Source organism: Agelaius phoeniceus, chromosome 16, assembly GCF_051311805.1.
Source record: "Agelaius phoeniceus isolate bAgePho1 chromosome 16, bAgePho1.hap1, whole genome shotgun sequence".
Lineage (NCBI taxonomy): Eukaryota > Metazoa > Chordata > Aves > Passeriformes > Icteridae > Agelaius > Agelaius phoeniceus.
Genome location: NC_135280.1, coordinates 13,367,250 through 13,389,426, shown reverse-complemented (window position 1 = coordinate 13,389,426; position 22,177 = coordinate 13,367,250). Strand labels below are relative to the sequence as shown.

Below are 22,177 nucleotides of genomic sequence, written 5' to 3'. Positions count from 1 at the left end.
TGAGACAGGAATCCACCAAACAAGTGGGCTGCAACTGGAAAATGAGGGGCTGGCCAGGAGCCAGGGATCACAGTGCCTAGGCAGAGGACAGGTTCAGGCTCCTGAGCCACTTCTGCCTTTCCACAGTGCTTTGTTGCCACCCGATGGCCTCACATAAGGTTGCAAGAATGGAGCTGGAAAAGGTGCACTCTTTGAGATGTCTTGCATTTCAGCAAAACCACTGAGAACTTTTGAGAAAAGCTTCTCAGATCAATGTCTTTTCATGCCCTGCTGGCACATGTCTCTGCTTTACAGGTGAGAAAATGATTTTTTTCCAGTGTGACAGCCATAATTGCAATATACACAACACCTGCATTTTATCTGTATTTAGAAGGAATTTCTCTTATCATTTGCAATTTCCTTCCTCAAGAGGACAAGATGCCTGGAGGATAATGGTGTTGTCAGGCCTGGGATGGTGACTAAATGGCAATGCTGTGATGCTTGATCCATCCAGCCTGATATTCCTGTTTGCCAAGATAAGAACTGCATTTGCCCCTCACTCTGGCCCTCCTGACCACAGCAACACATCTGCCTAGTGTGAAATAATCCCTGTCCTGTTTCAGGTATGGTGTTGAACCACAGGGATGCCCAGCAAGGGAGATCATGGCCACTATTTACACATAATTTTTTGTTTTTTCGCATTTCTTTAACTATTGCTGGAGCCTACCTTTCTCTGTCTTTCCCCAATCTTTCTCTATTCCAATCCTCTCTCATTTAAATAATTCACCCCTAATTTGCTTCTCCCTAAAGGTCTTGGTTTTTCCTTCATGAATACACTATTGTATTTGCAGGGAATGTCCTGATGAGGGCAGGAATTATAGTGGAGAAAATGTATTGTACCTGAATATCTGTATAACTGTTAAGTAAAAGAAAAGGGGGAAATATAGTAGAGGAAATGTATTGTACTTGAATATCTGTATGGAGGCTTTGCCCCGGGAGGTCCCGGTTGTCCTTGATGGGCTGCAGCTGCCATGTCCTTAATTGGGCTGCAGCTGTGACCAATGAAGATGACTGGGATAAAAGGGGGTGGGTTGGCCAGACAGGGAGAGCCTTGGAGGAGTCCTGAGCTGAGAAAGAAAAAGATGCAGAGGAAGGAGTCTGTGCTGTGAAGATCTGCAGCCATAAGAATGCACTGAGGAGGTATGGACTTTAGAAATCTGATAACAACAGTATGGGACTCTAGAAATAGAACAATAGTAATTGGTGACCCTGATGTGATAGTTGGTAGAAGATGAGACAGCCAAGAGCTGCAGTGGTATTTGGTAGAAGATGAGACAGCCAAGAGCTGCAAAAGAACATAGCCTTTGGGTCAAGGAGCTGTGAAAAAGTATGGCCTTTGAGCAAGGAAATATGTGTGTTGTACTTGAATATCTGTACAACTGTTAACAAGTAAAAGAAAAGGGGGAAATATAGTAGAGGTGACCTTTGAGTCCTAGCAAAATGCATGTATTGTACCTGAATATCTGTATGGAGGCTTTGCCCTGGGAGGTCCTGGTTGTCCTTGATAGGCTGTAGCTGTGATGTCCTTAATTGGGCTGCAGCTGTGACCAATGAAGATAACTGGGATAAAATGGGGCAGATTGGCCAGTCAGAGAGAGCCTTGAGGGAGCCCTGAACTGAGAAAGAACAAGATGTAGAAGAAGGAGTCTGTGCTGTGAAGATCTGCAGCCATAGGAATACACGAAGAAGGTATGGGACTTTAGAAATCTGATAACAACAGTCTGGACTCTAGAAATAGAAGAACAACAGGAATGATGAGTCTGACTCCATGTTCTCAGAAAGCTGATTTATTACTTTATTATACTATAGTATATTAAAGAATCTATACTAAAGAATACAGAAAGGATACTTACAGAATGCTAAAAAAATAATAATGAAAACTGGTGACTCCCTTCAGAGTCCTGACGCAGCTTGGCCCTGATTGGCCAAAGAGTGAAAACAACTCCCAGCAGAATGCAATGGAACAATCACCTGTGGGTAAACAATCTCCAAACACATTCCACATGAGCACAACACAGGAGAAGCAAATGAGATCAGAATTGTTTTCCTTTTCTCTGAGGCCTCTCAGCTTCCCAGGAGAACAATCCTGGGCGAAGAGATTTTTTCAGAGAAGGTGAATGCCACAATACACAGCTTTTGCATTTTTGACATCCTGACTGGGTGCTACTGGAGCTGTACCCTGTCAGTGATGCTCTGCTGGTCTTGCAGAGCTCCCTCCAAGTGCTTCAGAGATCTGGCTGTTTCCCACACCACTCCTGAAAGCCAGGCATCCCTCACGGTGCTGTTTACTTATTTTCTGCAAGTTTTGGTGGCACCAGCTCTGTGCCTGTCACGTGCACAGATTAGGATGCCACATCCCCTCATGCCCTTTTCAAAGAATGTCACCTCACTTCAGGGTCTGCATTTTCCCCTGGTCATTCCAGCTGGCTTAGCCATATAAGAAGCTCTTACTGAGGTAAAAACAATGAGGCTGAAATGATTTGGAGTAAGGGACTGGGCTCTCCAGGTGTTGCTCTGGTGAAAAAGGGGGCCTGGGTCACCCGATGTCTGCTCCTGGCTAAGGGTATGAAGGACAAGGACAGGAACTGGCAGCTGCCACCTTTACTTGCTTTTGATGAGGATGGATGAAGCTGCTACAGAGGGGCTGTTGGTTTTCTGGGCTGCTCTAAAGAGCTTTTTGAATCCACAGCTGCAGAACTTCTTCTGAGGGCATCACAACCACCATCAGGTCACATTGCTCAGCTTCTTCACTGCCCCGCAGGATCAGCTGGGTGGGGGGCTCTGATTCCTCCTGGAAAACAAATGCACTCCCTCAAACACCCTCAGGCTGCTTGTCCTTTTCCCCACAAAGTGTTCCTCTCATCCTTCCTGCCACAGCTGCCCAGAGAGCCCACAGCCACACAAGCTGCTAAGCTGCATTCTCACTTGAACTGGACATTTTCACATTTTCCCCAGGAGCTGCTGAGAAGCTCAGAGGGGTGGCAGGGGATGTGGAGCAGTGCTGACAGTGGCACAGCTGGTGGGTTCAGGGAGCAGCTGCTCAGGCAGGGGCAGTCCCTGCCTCCCAAGCCCTTTCCCCAAAAGCACCAGGAGCATCTTCCCTGCCCAGGGCTTGGGGCCAAATGCAGTTCAGGGCTGCTGGATCCCTGCAGTTCAGCTCCTCACACTGGAAAGGGCAAAGCTTCCTGGCAATCTGCTTTTCTCACTGCCCCATGCTCCTGTGAATACCCACCATGCTAAAAACCAATAAAACAAACACAGTAAAAAAGAAAAAAAAGTTACCAGTGTGTCTGGCAGGGCAGCAGCAGGGCAGCAGGAATATTGGCAGATTTTACTTATTTTCCAGATAAGGAGAGGCAGGGTAAAAACTGCCACAGCAAAGCCAGCAGAGGAGATGAGGGCAGTAACCAGCCACATGGATGTGTCACCTGCAAATGAGAGAGCAGCAAAGCTTCTCAGAGACCCTGCAGGAAGCAGGCACTCACTGCAGCCAGCCTGAGCCCTGTGTGCCTGCTCTGCCACCCACCCTGGGCACATCCCTCCCCAGGCAACGCCAGTGCCAGGCTGGGGTCTGCACCCCTGACCCTGCCTGCTGTACCTCTGCCAAGGAACAAACACAGCACGTTTGCAAACCAGGCAGAAGATTGGGGTGGAAAAAAAGGAAGAGCATTTATTGGATTAAGGTTTTTTTGACTTAGAGATGGGGTAACTGAGAGGTGTTTTAAAAACTTGTGTTCTATTTTTATTATTATTATTTATTTTCTAAATTATATTATAATTTTTAATTTTTTATTTCTACTTATTTTTATTCATTTAAATTATTCTATTATAATATCATTATAATAATCATATCATAATAGTATATATTATATTATACTCTATTATAATATTATTATAATATAAAATATAATATTTACAAGAACTTATTAAAATAATAATAAATGTTATTACAATAAATTAATGTAATAATATAATATTATTATAATATTTGGTATACTATGATATTATATTATATAGTAATATAATATCTATAGATAACTATTGTAATATAATATACTATTATTACAATAATATATTATATCAATATAACAATATAATATCATATCATATACATATAGAAATTATTATATTATTATTATCATAATATAATATTATTTATTTATAATTTTAAATTTAAAAATATTGTTTAATTTGAATATTTTAATTATTTTAAAATTTTAAATATTTTAATTATTGCTATTTATTTTATTATATTTTTTCTATTTTTTAGTTTTCTGTGAAGGGTGAAACAACACAAATTTTTATAATGCCATCACAATCAGAAGCCAACTATTTCAGAAGCTAACTTAAAAAATTCTCTACAAATTCGTTTCCCACAAGCTTTGGGCAGAGCAGGGGGCAGGAGGGAGGGCTGGCTCTTACCCTGAGCCCTCACACACTGCGTGGGGCTGAAGCTGCTGCTCCTGTTGATGGCCTGCACGTGAGTCTGAGCCTTCACACAGTACTCAGCTCCTGCCTCCATGGTGTCCAGGTGAACCACGGAGCTCACCTCCTTCAGCACCTTCTGCTGCACCTGCCACAGCCCCACAACACAAACATCAGGGCAGGGATCTCACCTCAGAGAGCAGCCCTGCCACTGGAGCCTCAAAGAACCTGGAAATGAAACAACACATCCTCCTGAGATAATATTAGTGCAGCAGGTAACACAAAGGTTGATCTTTATTGGAGGCCTCCAGTGTCCACAAAGCCCACCCCCCACAGGCTGAATACTGATTTATAAGTTTTAGTAAATTAGCATCATTGACAAAAGCACCAAAACTGAGCAAAAGTGGTGATGCAACTCCCCGCCTCTCCAAGTTCAGGCCCTTTCTAAATCCTCCCCCCTCAGGTGGAACTGAAGTTTATTGGTGAAAATGAGTCTCCAAGAGCTGCTTTTCAGCCTTGCTTCCCAGGGAGAACCAAGGTAGGATAGGGGCTTTGGAATATGGTGGGAAAAGCACTGGGAAAAGCAGCTAGGAATGCAATAATTGCCTACAGAGCTCCAAGAATCTGTGTAAAGGATACTGAGATATAGAAAAGGGAAAATGTAAAAAATGATCAGGCATCACCATGATGCTTGTCCAGCAAGGAAACAGGGAGCAGCAGGGGATGTCTGAGCCTGTGTGAGCAGGACAAAAGGAGGATGAAAGCAGCCAGCAAAGCACAGTGGGGTGCAGGATGAGCCCACACACCTCAGAAGGGCAGGAGGGCTGAAGGAAGGAGCTGTAAGCCAGAGATTAATGATGATGCTGGGCCACAACCCTAGAGCAGAGCCTGGCACCCTGCTAGGAGCGGGATGTCTGAGGCCTCCACTGATCTGAGCTTTGTCTGGGTGTGATGGTGATGGTTTTTCATGGTGATGGATGCCAAAACCATCACTGTGCTGGGACAGGGGTGTGAGAGCTGTGCCAGGGAGCTCAGAGAGGGGATGGACCAGTTAGTGAGGGGCCAGTGATTTTGGTGTGTGCAACTGAGACACACTGCAGCAAATTGAAACTGTGACCAGCAGTACATTATTTTATTGCCATAAATAGCTCTGCATTCCTTGCTAGCAAAATGAATTTGCTGTTTCCAGTGTCCCCAGCCATGAGGGGATGGCTAACAGCTCCCCAGCTGCTCCTCTTGCTGTGCTGCAGATGCAAACCTGTTCTCACAGAAGGCCTGATCAGCCTCCAGCTCCACACATATGGAAAACTCCTACGAGCCAGGAGGGCTCTTCTGGCAGGGCAAGTCCTTCCTACCATTAAAATAGCCTTCTCCCCAGAAACATGATCTGGAGGGCCATTAGTTTGAAAAGATTTTAAGGAAAAAATCAGGTCTATGACTACCTGGGGTGATCTCTTGCAAAAACATCAAATGAGACATGTCAAATGTAAAAATAATTGAAAAAAAAATAAAAGTCCCAGCACAAGACTTGTATTGACCAACAAAACTAATGTTTGCAACAGTCCAGTTGGTAGAAAGTATTCTGAAATTTTTGGAATTAATGTTGAGGTCATTAAGAGCATATAATGAAGAAGATTGAATAACTAATTAAATTTAATTGGTTTTATTCATAAAACACAACCAGATGCAAACCTACTGCTTGTTTTTAAGGTGCCAGAAAGCCCATGGACAAGGTTGATCTCATTTAGCTGGATCTCCCAGTGGGCAGTCCTGCTCCTGATGCCTCTTTATAAGATAAAGACTTTTGTATGAGTAAATTGCTAATTGAGAGTGGCAGGAAGCCATGGTGGGGACTCAGTATTAGCAGAGGTGATCAGGAAGAATAATGAAAACTGATACCTGCTGGTGGTACTAAAAACCCACTTCGCAATAGCAAAGATGACAGACAACTGTGAAGAACAGCAGGAGGATCAGGTAATAAAGCAACAAATGCAATTCAACCCCGAGAAATGTGGAATTATGCTCATGAGAATTTTTCTCCTACATTTTCACAGCATACTCCCTCAGAAACAGGAACCTGGGGTTCAGGTTCCATGAGATTGTCAGTTCTGTGGGGGTCACATTAACAATTGCTGGAGAGACAGGGGAGTGAGAAGACTTGTTTTGTTTCATGGTGCTAACACAGAGCGTTCCTGCACCTTGGGCTCTCCAGGTTTCTCCCTGCCCACCCTGGTAAAGACAAAAATAGCTGTGAGGGCTTCCAGAGGGAGCAGCTCAGGAGTATGGGAGTCCTTGGCCTGGAAAAAGATACAGAATATGAAACTAATGGAGTGGTAGGGAGAGTGAATGGGCAATAATTGTTCTCTCTCTCATCCCCAAATCAATGTTGAGACTGCACAAGAGTCAAGGTGCAGAATTGCTCATTGCAGGAGGCTGTACAAGCTAGAAGTTTACAGAGATTGAAAGCCAGAACAGATAAATTAATGGAACAAAAATCCATCAAGGACTACCAATGCTGCAATTTCTGCCTCAGAAAACTGAGAAAAGTTTGTCAGCACCTCATTTTGACACCTTAATCCCAGTCTGAGTAAACCAGATGAAGTTCAGAGGGAGAAGTCAGCACAAACACCTTTGGTTCCTGACTTGGGGTTTCCAGCTATAGTTTGTCACCATCATATGTTCTGGAAAAATCCCTTTGCCAGGATTTCTCTCCTGGGAAGCTGAGAAGCCTCAGAGAAAAAGGAAAACAATAATTATCTCATTTGCTTCTCCTGTGTCTTGCTGCTTTGGAATGTGCCTGGAGATTGTTTATCCAACAGGTGAATTATTTTTACTTAATGACCCATCACAGTCAGGCTGTGTTGGGACTCTGGAGAGAGTCATGGGTTTTTCATTGTTGTCTTTTAGCCTTCTGTCTGTGTCCTTTCTCTGTTCTTTAGAATAGTTGTAGTATAGCATTCTTTAATATAATTAATATATAATTATATATTATATAATTAATATATAATTATATATAATATAATTATGAGATATAATATAATTAATAGTGCTATAATGACTATATAATTATATAAAAGTATTTAATATAATATAGATCATAAAGTAATAAATTAGCCTTCTAAGAACATGGAGTCAGATTCATCATTTCCTCCCTTCGATGGGGGCCACAGAAAATACCTCAGTAGTTGAGGTGTGTGAAGGGATTCCTTTTCCTAGAGCAGGAAATGTGGAAAGAACAGACAAGCTCCTCCACGAGGAGCCCACAGCAGCCCCTGGTGTGTGCAGGGTGAGGTGGCACCAACCCACTGCAGGCAGGTCCTGCAGCCCCAGAGCAGGAGCTGGGCTGGCAAACAGGCTCTGTGTGCATCCCTCAGGGCACTCTCAGTTCTTTCCTACCCCCTGAGGGTAAAACTCACCCTGCTCTCCTGGCCCTTCCTCCAGTAGAGCACTCGGAACTGGAAGGAGGGTCCCATGTCTGCCAGCTCCACCAGCAAATGGTGCCCGTCAGCCACAGCCCTCAGCTGGGGAGGGGTCAGGGAAGCTGCCAACACAGAGAGCACCATTAACACCCAGAGACAGCCCTGAGATCCCCCTTCTGCCCAGACTGGAGGGAGAGAGGCTGCCATCACCACTGGAACAACATCAACCTGCAGGAACAGCTTCAGCAGGGCAGGACCCTCTCTGCTCTTCCTCCCTGTGGGTCCAAGTACAGGAGCAGACTTCCAGCAGGAGGAGGAGAATACCATGGCTGGCATTGCAAACGGGAATTTGGCAGCAGCTGAGCTGCACAGAACTTGAAAGGCTTTGAATTTTCTCCTCCAGCAGTGGAGGAGCTGCCTGGCCTGAGGGTGCCACGAGAACTGCAGCAGAAGCAGCCACAGAGGCTGGGACAGCAGATCAGGGCAGCTCTTGTGCTCCTGGGCAAGATCAGCTCTGCCACACAGCTGAACAGGAGCTGAAAAACTACTGCTGTTCGTGGGAATTTTGGCAGTTATTCAGAGGTGAAGGAAAAAAACATGATGAGCCTCGGGGTAATTCACATGAATCCTGATTTTCTTTTAGTGTCTGCATGGTTTTAGACAGACTTGGGCTGATGATCTGCTGTGACTTCAGGTTTTGGAAATGTATGCAAGTAAATCTTGAGGCGATTTGCTTCCTGCTTACTTTGATATTCAAAGCTTGGTTTTGTCTGGGATTCTGCTGTGAGGAATAGGAGTGAAATAATGAGAATCAATCGAGCAGAGATGAAGCTGCACTGTACATTTATGAGCTGGGAAGTTCAAGGCAGTACAGAGATCATGTTTGCACTATTTATCTGTGCCATTATTCACACTTATCTATGCCATTTTTTACCCCTCTGCTGTAGCTGAAACTTTGGGTTTCAACTTTGCTTTCAAGAAAGGAAGGAGAGTGATGCATAGTGCCATATAGAAGAGATGTTCTTAATAGAATTTGCTCTTACATCCAATGAATTGCCACTAATACTGAGCAATATGAAAACATAAAATCCAAGCATGTATATGATGAGTGTGCCACAAATGGGAGATCTGGAAATCTACTTTGTACTTCTAAATGAAAAGCTGAAAAAAAAAAGTGAAAATCTCCTTAGCACCACATCTCAAAATTAAAAAAAACCAACCTGTTATCATTTGGTGGTTAAAAGCAAATATTGTGTAATGTATTAACAAAAGGACATTGCAAGATGCAGCTGTCAAACAAACAGGAGCATTTCTATTTAGCTCTGTGCTGGCACACTGGATACCAACTCTTTGAATGATGAGAAATGAAGAAGGAAGACTGACTAAACTGTTTGCTTTAGGAAGATCTTTTCAAAGTGTTTTCCATGATCTGGTGTGCTTCTGCCCCTGTGGCTTTGTCCCTGGGGCTGTGCAGTCTGGAGGAGTCCTGGCTGCCTGTGAGCCCCTGACAGGACCTGTGGGCTGGGTCTGAGTCCCTTTCTCCTCTCAGATTCACTGCCAGCCTTCCCAAGAGGTGCCACAGCAGAGCAGGAAAAATGCATAAGGACAAGAACTTGCAAGGACTTTTCTTTCTCTTTTAAACATCTGTCACATTCACACTGAATCCCAGTGCAAGCTGTAGCCTCTGAACTGTCACAGCTCAGTCTGAAGGCTGTTTTGGGGTCCCTAAGACACAGGACCAAGCTGCCAAATACTTCACTGAACCATGAGATGCTGCAGCTTTTGTTCCTGTCAGTCTCAGGGGTGTCCTTGCCCTGTCTCTGCCTGACAGTGTGGTCTGTGCCTCTGTCTGTGCCTCCACAGCTGCTGGAAAAGGGAAGGATTTTTTATCTAAAGCACTCTCTAGACTATGCTTCCACACAAAGAGACACAGTCACAGCTTAGGTGGCACTTCTGATGGTGCTGCTTTGACCAAGACCTCTGTGTGAGTGAGGATTGCTCTCTCATGAAGTAGTGAATAACTTCTGAAGTTGGAGGAATTTTTAATATTGAGTCAGTTCTGGTTTAGGAGAGAGAATTTCTTGCCTGGCTGAAGCTGATGAGTGCTGCCCATCCCAGGCTGAGAGCTGCAGTCCAACAGTGACCTCAGCAGAGATTTCCCACCACAGTTTTTGTTGACTACATGGTAGAGGACAGAGGAAATTATTCCAGAGAAATCTTGGAAACAGTGTGCTCATTGTAATCCTTGGGTTGAGCTCACCTCAGGCTTTGCAGGATGTGGAAGGACATGGAGAAAACATCCTGCACTGCTAGGAGGAAATTAATGCTGTGGGTTCCAGTTTTCTCTCCTCTTCTGAGGTTACCTCACAGATCTGGCACCATGGGAAGAAGGAACCATGGATGGGATTTTCAGGACAGTACAAGGCACATGGAGCATGACAGGGCTGTTTTCTGAGTAAAAGCTCCCTTAGGATCAGGTTCTGGACCTCTTAGAGGTCACTACCTGGCTTGGATTAAATGACAGCAAGCCTGGTTGAACAGAAATCTTTAAGGGTAAGAATGACTAGCCTGTGAAAGGAAATCCCTGCAGCCATCTTGCTTATCTTTGAAACCCTTGAAATTCAATCCCAGATGAATTTGGCTCTGCCTTGGGATGAACTCATGCCCAAGAACATTGTCTGAGAAGGGAACCCCCCCAGCCCAGGATGGGAGCAGCTGAGAAACAGGGTGTGCTCTGTGCATGTCTGTGATCTGCCTGCCATGTACTGGGCACAAGCAGGCACCTGAGCACACCCCAATACCCACCTGTGAGCACACCCCAACACCCAGCTCTGAGCACACCCAGCTGTGAGCACACCCCAATACCCAGCTCTGAGCACACCCAGCTGTGAGCACCCCCAGCTGTGAGCACACCCCAACACCCAGCTGTGAGCACACCCAGCTGTGAGCACACCCAGCTGTGAGCACACCCCAACACCCAGCTGTGAGCACACCCAGCTGTGAGCACACCCCAACACCCAGCTCTGAGCACCCCCAGCTGTGAGCACACCCCAACACCCAGCTGTGAGCACACCCAGCTGTGAGCACACCCAGCTGTGAGCGCGCAGCCCAGGAGGTGCCATTGAAGAGCAGGACGCACTCATGGCGCGGTTGAAGAAGCCTTTGGTGGTGCCCCACTGTGACTTGGTGGCACCGAGCTCTGCCCTGACACGCAGCTTGTAGGCCACAGAGGCTGAGATGTCCTCGGTGAGGTTGCAGATGGTGGCTGTGGTGAGGGAGCACTCCGAGATGGGGATCCAGCTCCCGTTGGCGTATTCCCGCTCGTATTCCCTGAGGAGGAGAGGAAGCACACAGGCAGCAGTCTGACACGAGCTCTGTCTGTGCAGCCAAAGCTGCTGCTGGGTTCTTTCCAGGTAAAACCTGCACTGGGATGCACTGGGGATGGAGCACCACAGGTGTTTGGAAGCAGTGTGGGTGTGTTTTGGATCTTATCTGGAGAAAATCACCCCAAGTTCGTGAGCCAAATGCAGCGCGGTGCTGTGGGAGGTGGGGACTGCCCACACAGTGTTGATGCATCAAGCCCTGCCCACTCATTTGACTTGATCATCCCCTGTGGGGGTACCAGTCCTTGGTTTTTCTAGGTCTGTATTGAAGGCACTAATTGAGGCAGTAATTTATGTTCAGACTCAAGTGTTTATTATTTCTTATCAGTGAAACAGTCTCACTACTGTGAGTTGGGCAGCTTTTCATTAGAAGGCACAAAATGGCCAACAATCTCTTGTTCCAAGGTCTTTTTAAGACTAAACTATCCAATTAAGAACTGACACCTGGATTATTTTCCCTTTTAACCCAATAACTGATCCCACAGAGCTGCAACGCAGATTTTCCACCCAATTACAAAATGCCACCCAAACCCATGAAGAAGGAGGAAGAAGAAGCATGAAGAAGAAACCCAGGACAACACCCTGTTCCCTCCATCTTGCTTCCATCCAGAACGTACTAAAAAATCCCAAAACCTAAATTTCTCACCCAGTGGTACACCTATACCACTCTCTATAATCTATTGCACACTTTTGTGGATTGCATTCTATCTTGAAGTCTAGGAAATTTTCTCCATGAATAAAAGTCAAAGTCAGTGCTCCCCTGGGGGTCAGGCACACCAGAGCAAACAAAGAAATATTCCCAGAGCCCTGAGTTTCCACAATCCCCAGTCCCAAAGCCATATAATAATAAAAGTCAGAGCTCAAGATGTACCAGAAACCTCCTGTGGTGTCAAATGTTTAAAATCATTACAAGAAATAAAGCTCAATGTTTTATCCTTCCTCCTCTAAATAAAATGTTGCAAAGCTTCTTAACTTTTGAATTCTTGGATAGAGGCAGATTTCTTATATGGAATTGATGCACATCTTGGATTACTCCAGCATCTATTAACTTGCAAACTGTTCCAGAATTGGAGCAAAAGGAATTTTTCCTTTCTCATTAACAGTGCTAAACTTCTCTTAGGATTGTGAACTGAATATGAACTAGACACCCAAAAATTTAGAGCCTAAAGTTGAGATAAACAATGTTCAAAAGGCAAAAAGAATTAAAAAAAAAATTGAGTAGTTACCCTTGAAACTCAACTGAGTATCTCACAGTTGCTCCCTGGACGATCACAGGACTCCAAGTTAAGAAGTGTTTCATGTTGGTTGAAAGAATGGAGATACTATGAGGTGCTGGCAACAAAGCATCTCCTCCTAAAATTCCCAGCAAAAGAAAGGGAGAAAAAAAAAAAAGAATTAAGTGGTGGGGAAAAAAAAAAAAGCTTAGAAGAATAGTGCAAAACAGTGTTTTGCATCAGAGATGGACACGCTTCATTTCACTACAGTCACTTCAGTGTTTGAAGTATTTTACAGAGAAGAAGAAAGGATGGAGCAGCTCAGCTAAAAGTGCTCCTTTTCCTTATTTCTGTTTTTCATTATATGACTAAAACAGTTTGACCAAGACCTCTGTGTGAGTGAGGATTGCTCCCTCATGAAGTAATGAATAACTTCCAAAGATGGATGAATTTCAGTTCTGGTTCAGGAGAGAGAATTTCTTGCCTGGCTGAAGCTGATGAATTCTGCCCATCCCAGGCTGAGATCTGCAGTCCAACAGTGACCTCAGCAGAGCTTTCCCACCACAGTTTTTGTGGTGGGAGGAAAAGGCCAAGCCCTCCAGTTGGGTTTAATGGAGCCAAATAACAGACTTGGCTCTGGGGCACTCCATAAACTGTTCCAAGGAGGCTGTGGTTCCAAATGTGCTGCTCCTTTCCTCCTGGATTTGCTGCTGAGGGAGATCCCAGCTCTGGGCCAGCTCCTTTATTGTATTAGCAGGGAATGTCCTGATGAAGGCAGGAATGATGAGTCTGACTCCATGTTCTCAGAAGGCTGATTTATTACTTTATGATACTGTATTATATTAAGGAATGCTATAAAAAACTATACTAAAGACTACAGAAAGGATACTTACAGAATGCTAAAAAGATAATAATGAAAACTGGTGACTCTCTCCAGAGTCCTGACACAGCTTGGCCCTGATTGGCCAAAGAGTGAAAACAACTCCCAGCAGAATGCAATGGAACAATCACCTGTGGGTGAACAATCTCCAAACACATTCCACATCAGCACAACACAGGAGAAGCAAATGAGATCAGAATTGTTTTCCTTTTCTCTGAGGCTTCTCAGCTTCCCAGGAGAAAAATCCTGGGCAAAGGGATTTTTTCAGAGAATGTGATTCTGACAATGGAGGGGCCTGTATGCTGTGATCAAAGTTTGTTAATAGAATAAGCTTATTCCATTCTCTATAACTGGAATTATTACTTGCCTCTGAGGTTTCCACAGCATGACTATGGGATGGTAGTTGATTTTACCCTGGGGTATCTTCCTATAAGATCCTTTGAAGCACAGGAGGCAAGATTCCCCATGGACACATCCTGCACTACACTGTGTAAACTTATCAGACGTATCTTCTGCTACTTTCCAGTCCCAGGAAAATCCCATTCTCTCTGCTCAGCAGGGAATGGTTCCCAAAGAACCACTGGGAGGGAAGAATGGATGGACTGGTTTCTATCAACCCACTGGTGAACACTCTCCCCCAAACAAGGTAACTGTGCTATCACTATGTGTTACTGTAAGATTATTTTTTGATTAAATTTATTTCACTTAACCAGGTTTGTCTTTAACTGCCACTAAAAAGGGTGTTTTCTTCTGAGCCATGTTTAGAAAGTCAAGCAGTAAATTGTCAGTTGTTCTACCCAGGATCAAATCAGGCTGACAAGTCCATGAACAATGTTTTTTAAAACATTGGAACAATAGCTGTCTAATTTCCTATATCATATCTTTATAAAATCACTAATGATGTGGGGAACTGTTATGCCAACTCTCTTATGATTCTTTGGCGCAGGTCATACATTGTTGACACAATGCTCAACTGCTCTTTGAAATAAAATTCAGATTTCTCTGGGATGAGAAATTTTCTTCCTTGTCCTTTAGAAAACAGAAGGGTCACTCTCTGCCACATCAGCAGTTCTGGTAGGTTGAGACTCCATACACTCAGAGCACTGTAGTCAAGGCCCTTTTAGTCTTTAAAAAATGAAAAAAGCAAAGTTTTAATGACCTTCACACTGCAGCAGAATCACAGGATGAACAAGGTTGGCAAAGCAAAGCATAACCACACATTTGGTCTCTTGTGTTCTCCATGATTCTCAACGTTCAGATTTCGTGTTACTTTTCCTTGTGTTTGGTTCCCATGTTAATTTTGGGATTTGGCATACCTGAGGGTGTGAATTCCCTTCCAGATTTCATTCCACGAAGAAACATTGGCTCTCCCCAGGACTCAAGAGACACAATGGAGCTCCAGGTCTGAGCAGGGGTGAGCTGCACTGAAGGTTTTTCTATTTTTTCAAGTCATGGCTTTAGGACATTTTTGATATAATTTTTTTTTGCATTCAATAGTACTAAACCCTATATTATTAAACTATCTAGAAACCTACTTTAAAAGCAGAGAGTTCTGAATTGGACTATCAGTCTTGTAATGGCCCAAGGGTTATTTCCTGTCTGCTGAGACCAATCTTCATTTCCTGGCTATGCTTGGCTTAGTGCACTTTTTTCTTGTCAAAACGAGTGAGTCTTCTACTGGCACAGTGACTGCCACCTCACTTCAGCTGAACCACAAAAGCTCATACAGAATTTAGAAAAATTCAGAATTATGAAAATACAGAAATTATGAAAAGTTCATACAGAAATTCTTTCCTTCTTTCACCAAGAAAAACTCTGTATCCAATGACAATATATGTGCCTCTATAAAAGCAGTTCAGTGGTTTAAGTTTCTGTTTGGCATTATATGCTGCAAATTACAGTTTGGAGGAGAGTTCATGCTTTCCCAGAGTACTTTTGATCTAGACATAATCCTGTGTCATAGCCAAGCAAATTATATTTATGGTTTCTCCCACCCATCTGTTGCAACAGCCCACAAAGCAATTGTAACAAACACAAATTTAACAGTGGGAGGAAAGACAATTCTAGATTATATAAACAGCACTGAGTACAAACAGTGAAGTGTTTGAATGCTGAAATAATCCATCAGCTCTGGTTTGTCCATTTTGAGGGAGAAGGAAACAATAATCATCCAAAGCAGGAGAGAGCTGGAAAGAGAGCACAGGCAGGACCCAGAGGGCTGAGAGCCCAGGGCTGTCACATTTCCATCTGGTTTTGGATCCACCAGCAGCCTCACAGGAAAAGCCAAACTACAATAATTCAAGCCAGGGTATTGACTCTCACCCTAATGTCTCCAGTCATGCCAAAGAAATGATATTTTCTCTGTAAATGGCATTTTTGTCTCCTACCCTATCAGCAGTATATTCTATTTCATTTGTTACTCAAAGAATACATTTCCATTTAGAATGGGATGACCCTTTTAATTTAGTATTTTTATTCTCTTTGCGTTAGAGAATAACAATTAAAGAAACAAACCACGGTCAAGTCTAGTACATGTGTCTGTCTTACATTTCAGTCTAAAATACCTTAAATAAACCTTGATAAAGTTTCATTCCTCAGGGATAGATTTTAATATCCTCGTTGCTCTGTGAATATAGAACAATATAATGTTTCCTCATTACTTGCTGTTACTTCATCACTTCTATCACCACTACATACTGCTAAGTGTATGTGAACAGTGTAAAATTTAATACAGTTATGTCTTTATTTGTAATATTATCTCCTTTCAAGGGTTCAACAAACACAAGAAGAAACAGCAAGCTCAGACTTGGTGCAGTACAGTGTTCAGGAATGCTTTACCTGGCATATCCCTTAAATCTTTATATATAAAAGGCCTTATATATATATATATATATATATATATATATATATGGCTGAAAATCCTTCCTGTTATGGTAATAAGCATTGGCTTTTTAACTTCCAGTCATTGTATTATTAAATCTTCTTTTGCTAATCTGGAGACCAACAATGCCACCAGCTTTATGTGTCTTGGAGCATGGTCTGACTCTCCATTTGGGGAAATTTCAGTCCAGGGGAATCTGACAAGGGAATTCCCAATTCTCAACACTGATAACAAGAAAATAATGTCTATAACATCCTGAGAAGAGAAAGGCATTTCTTTGTTAGCTAAATGTTGAAAATGAAACCCACACATCTCTAAGTCCTAGAAATAGCAATTTCCAGGAGGATAATACATTATGCTAAAAATCTCTTAGGCTAGAACTCCAACCTGCAGGCTCTGGGGCCATCCCCCCCTCATCTGCTGATTAACCAAACTCACAGCAAGAAGCAAGAGCCTGGTACAACCCCTTTGGCTTTTTGTGTCCTCAGAACCCAGAATCAAACCCCAACTCCTGGGCTAGACAGGAACACACTGCCTGCTGCCCTGGAGTCTGCTCTGCACAGCCACAGGAGCAGCTTGGAGCATCCACATTCCACCCAATAAATGTTCTCTGCTCAGAAAGGAGCCTGGGATGTGAGTTTTTGTGTTTCAGGCCGAGGCCAAGAGGATGGCAGACAGGGTATATATCCCAGCTGCCCTCCTACTCTCTGTCACAGTGTGAGGCTGGCAGTCACCACCCACACGGGCAGCAGTGCTCCTGCCTGGAACAGCACTCAGGTAGCGAAGCCTTAGGCACAAATACAGTAAAAACAACTCCACATTTCTTTAAAAAACCATTGTCTATCTCTGTCATCTTATAAAATATAGTTGGCACAATCTTCCCTATTGCACAGAATAAACTTTCCCAGCAGAAACCACTTGATGCTGTCACTGGATTCTCTCTGAGCATCTAAGAGCTACAAATAGTGAGGCAGCTGTAAAATGATTTTTTCTGAGGCAGAAGAAAAAAAAATGAAGCACAAGACAACCGGAATGTTGTTGACATAACCAAAAATGGCACATTGAGGAAACCTGGACCAGGGAAAACCCAGGCACACTGGCCATGTTTGCTTTGTAGAGGACTGAGATTGCAAACACTGGAATGCAGTCAGGAGATGGAGACCAAGCTCCTCTGAGATGGGTCTGGTGTGGGGCATTTCCTTGGAGAAGCAGATTTACCAACTGCACAGCCTCCTTCCAGGGTGAAGGAGACCCTCAGAGATGTCTTCTCAGACAAGTGATTCTTCTCCTCAGAGAAGAGTGATTCACTTCTCCTCAGAGAAATGATTTGAGCTATTAATTAGCACTTTATATCCTTCCTCTCTGACCCTGCATCCCCTCCACAGGCAGAGCATCCCTGTGCTCAGAGTGATCAGCATTGAAAGAAGAATTGAGAGCAGCAAAAGAGCAGAGACAAATACAGAATTACTTAAATTCCTTCAAATTGAAATTCCCCTCTAGAGTTCAGAAATGACCTGCAGAACAGAATTTACAGATTGCCTTTTTCATTTGCTTATTCTGATATTCATTTTAGAAAAAGAATTAAAATTCAAGATTGCCTGACCTTGTACTCATTTGATTTAAGTGCTGCTGAGGCATCTTGAACAAAAGGACAGGAGAATTTATTACTCACTCACAGCCTCTCTGTCTCCTGCCTGGGTCAGTGAAGATATTTCAGTCATTTACCTGAGAGATTTGGAGCGCTCAGAGTGCAAAGGAAGAGGCAGATGAGCTCTGGTGGCATTTTGCTCAGGTTTCCCCCAGGTTCACTCCCTGTTCCACGTCTGAGGAGTTTCCCCTGGCAGCCAGGGAGCCTTTTCTGAGCCAGCCATGGTGGGCAGTGAGTGGAGGCTGCTGTGAAACTCCTCCTGCCTGCCTGCAGAGTGCCAAAGAGGCACAGAGATTGTTTGGGAGGTGCAGCTGCAGGGAGTGCCAGGTAACTGCTGCCAGCAGCTCTGTGCAGGTCTGTACAGCTCTCTGCTGGATGGGGTAACTCTGCTTCACTCCCTGACAGATTTCATGGCTTCAACAGAGGCTGGTAGGCAGGAAAGAGGAGGTGTTGGGTTTTTCCCTGCAGCTGTAAGTGCTCACTCCTCTGCTCAGCTGTTGGATCAAGCCCTTTGTGACCCAGGGATGGGGCAACTCAGAGGTGTTTTAAAAACTTCCATTCCATTTTCAGTCTCATGGGAAGGGTGAGACAATACAGATGTTATAACTCATGCCATCACAATCAGAAGCCAACCATTTCCTAATTACGATACATTATAAATTACAATACATTATAAATTACAATACATTATAAGTGTTTCTTGGCCTATCAGCTTTAGCCACACCATGCTGCAAATGCCTTTATGCCAATAATTTAAAATTACCCCTCATGGGTCCCACTACAATGCATCTTTCATAGTTCTATTTCTCCAAAGTATCCAGTCTTATTTACAAAACCATCCTTAGAAACTTGTTTCTGGTTCCATTTCTCTCTCAACAGTATCTGTCCTATTCCATGGCATTTCTCAGTCAGCATTTCTTATCTCAAAGTTTGCATACAGATGCACACTGCATGAACCCTCTGTCAGGCTTTGAGATTTCTCTACAAATCCATTTCCCCCATTCATCCCCAAACTAGATAAATCCTGATGCTTCCAAGCACCAGGAAAGTTTCCTCATATTCATATGGCATGTTTTGTGTCCTTGCACAAGGAACTGATGGAAGGGACCTGAGTCCTCCAATTTATCTCCAATAGCACTCTTCTGGTGGCTGTGTTGGCTGTGTGCTGAGCAGGAAATTGTGTTTCCAGGTCTGATTTGGTGCAGGCACAGGTATCCTGTGGTTTTCCATCTTCCAGACTGTGCTGCTTTGCTCACCTGGAGTGAAGGCAGGATTTTCATCTGGATGCAGCTCTGAGACCTGAGAGCCCAAACCAGCCCAGGCTCCAGGGCAGCAGCAGCAGCAGCAGCAGCTCCCTTTCTGCTCCAGGCTGGCTTCTTCAGAGTGGAGTATTTTCTGTGTGGTATTTTCTAGGTTCCCCATGGCAGGAAGGAAATGATGAATCTGACTCCATGTTCTTAGAAGGCTAATTTATTATTTTATGGTATTATATTATATTAATTATGCTATACTAAAGTATAGAGAAAGGATACAGACAGAAAGCTTAACAAGATACTTATGAATCTCATGACTCTCTCCAGAGTCTGACACAGCCTGACCATGATTGGTCATTAAGTAAAAACAATTCACATGAAACCAATCAAACAACTACATGTTGGATAAACAATCTCCAAACCACATTCCAAAGCAGCGAAACACAGGAGAAGCAAATGAGATAATATTGTTTTCCTTTTTCTCTGAGGCTTCTCAGCTTCCCAGGAGAAGAATCCTGGGCAAAGAGGATTTTTCCGGAAAACAGGACAGTGACAGCCAAGGAAAAGGCAAAGTTTAGGGGGAAGTTCCTCATGGTCTGCAAAAGGTCATTGAAATGAAATGAAAGTCTGGCTGTACAGGTAATGTAAGCAAAGGCCAATCCCACCAAATGCCACCAAATGCTTTTAGCTCTGATGAAAGCAAATATTAGAAACCTCCCTTCTAAACTACTTTCTCCTCATCCTCACCACTTGCCACCTTAGAAGGGGCCTTTAGTTCTTAAAAGTTTTGTCTCCTGTCTAAGACCTTTTAATTCAAATACACGACTTCTGTTTTAAGTGGTGAACAAAAGGGATCTGTCAAAACTTGTATAGTACATATTTGCCAAGGAAAGAAAATGTGAGTTTTTTTTTTGGATTTATGAAAGAACAAAAATAATATTCAGTTAAGCAAATGTCTCCAGATTCTCAGACATGCAGGAGCAGCACAATCAAAAATCCCCACATTTTCTCCTCCCTTCCCTCATCTCCCTTCTTCCTTTCATTTCTTCCTTCCTTTCTTTTCTACACCCTCTCTTCCCTTTCCTCCTTCCTATCCTTCCTCTCACTTCCCTTCTCCCTCCATCCCTACCTCTGTCCCTTCCTGCATCCCTCCCAACCTCCCTTTTCCTTCTCCTCTCCATCTTTGGGACAGACTGAGAGGCCTCTGAACACTTCCCAAACCTGGGAATGTTTTCCTTCCATGGTAGAAGGATGTTCTCTGAAACACCTTTCAAGTCATCTTTTATCTTCTTGCTCTTCATCATCCCAATCTCCTGTTCCTTTTACCTAAGATCTGTACAGATAACCAAAATGTGGCTGTTGTAGTCAGTGACTTTGTTATTGTTGGGAAAATCATGAGGTCCAAGAGGAAAACACGAATGTGTTTAACAGATTAACAATAGGACAATGTGTTTTCTGTGGGAAGCAAAAGAAAGATTTGCAGAAAAAAGGCAAAATTTACTTGTCAGTAAAGTAAAAACCACTAATTTGTTCAGGGAAAAAACACTAATTTGTTCTCTTGTTGTACCAAGAAATGATAAATAAGGCAGGTCTGAAGTTTGAACTATTCTGTTAGAGCTGTGTGGCATATCTGCATCTTAACTAGGTTGTTCTTGTGGTGCCATAAACATGAGGAGGAATTTTGATTAAATATCTTGATAAATATTCAGACATAGGCTGAGAAGAATCTCAAAGCCTGTATGATGTGTCAGAATTGTGCCTCACACCATTCACTTTATTACTCAAACAGATGCACAGAAGAGTTTTCACACAGTTTGCATGAAATTTACTGGGATCGAGTCCACAGCTGGAAGTTTTGCTTCCCAAAGATTTCTCCCTGTCTGTGAGCAAGTCAGACCTTTCATTTTCAAGGGTGGGGAAGATGAATGCAGGCCCATTTCATAATTAATCAGTCATTAGCAATGAGAGGGAGAGTGGATCGGCCATAACAGTGAGGATTGCAGCTGTCCTGGGTTATCAGCAAGGTTCCAAAATGAAAACTGTGATAATAATGTATTATATTTCCTGCCTTAATGTGGTGTGGGTAAAGAAAACTCAAGGTGGAAGCTGAAGGTAGTGCACATCCAGGGCTGAGGGGTGCAGAACAGCAGGCTTGGAATAGAGGTGATTATTTAGATTACAGCAGCAATAAAAGTGGCAAAACACCTTCTGATATTTCCCCCTGTTCTGAAGTGCTGTATGAAAATACATGGTTTTATAGAGATAAAAGGGACTCTTTCAGATGTCCTATTTTACCTTCAGAACTGTACCAGCTTTACAGGTCTTTTTGAAATTGCTGAAACAAACATTTTACGACTTTTCCTTATCGATTATGGTCCCAATTATGTCCCTGTGCAATATTTTAATGTTATTCAGCATGAGTTTCTAAAGATAAAAGATACTAAACATGTATTTCTAAAGATAAACATCTGTCTGATTAACTTTGTTTAGCAATTCTTGCCTTGCATTTCAAGTTATTCAGGCCAGTAGTTGCACCAGCAAGCCAGGATGCTGTGGGATTGCTGTGGAATCCATACCTAATTCAGCGTGGGTTGATCACATGAGGTTATTTCCAAGGAAAATGGACTGAAGGAACAGAAAAGAGAAGACACAGGTGACAAATGAAAAGGGAAAGTTTCAGTAATTTGAATAGCAACTGGGCAGGGATTTATATAACTCCCTATGACATCCTCTGTTATACACAGATATCCTGGTGGATGTTCAAACATTTCAATGATTGATTTATTTATATGTGTATTGTGATATGCTTAAGATTCCAGTCTGTGGAAGAACCTACATAAATGTGAAAAATATAGAAAAATACTTTATCTGGATGAAATCACTGAGGGAGAAATCATCTCTGGTTAGGAGAAGACCTGAAGCCTTGCAGACCTGACCAGTGTGTGTAGTAGTTCTGTCTGCTGGAGGCTTCCCCATGACCTTGCTGTTAGTGCAGAGCCCTTGCTTCAGGATTTACCTCCATTGCAAAACCCCTG

At 43.3% G+C, this 22,177-nt stretch overlaps 1 protein-coding gene across 1 annotated transcript; it reads right to left on the bottom strand.

Moving 5' to 3' along the window:
* Window positions 1–2,293: 2,293 nt before the first annotated feature.
* Window positions 2,294–20,289, bottom strand: IL20RB (interleukin 20 receptor subunit beta). The gene is made up of 8 exons (XM_077187051.1): window positions 20,272–20,289; window positions 17,967–18,156; window positions 12,493–12,619; window positions 11,023–11,213; window positions 7,881–8,005; window positions 4,462–4,612; window positions 3,322–3,467; window positions 2,294–2,830 (listed from the first exon to the last, which is right to left on the bottom strand). The coding sequence occupies exons 1-8, from the start codon at window positions 20,287–20,289 to the stop codon at window positions 2,705–2,707; spliced, it is 1,074 nt and encodes a 357-aa protein (XP_077043166.1). The 3' UTR covers window positions 2,294–2,704.
* Between the last annotated feature and the right edge of the window lie 1,888 nt (window positions 20,290–22,177).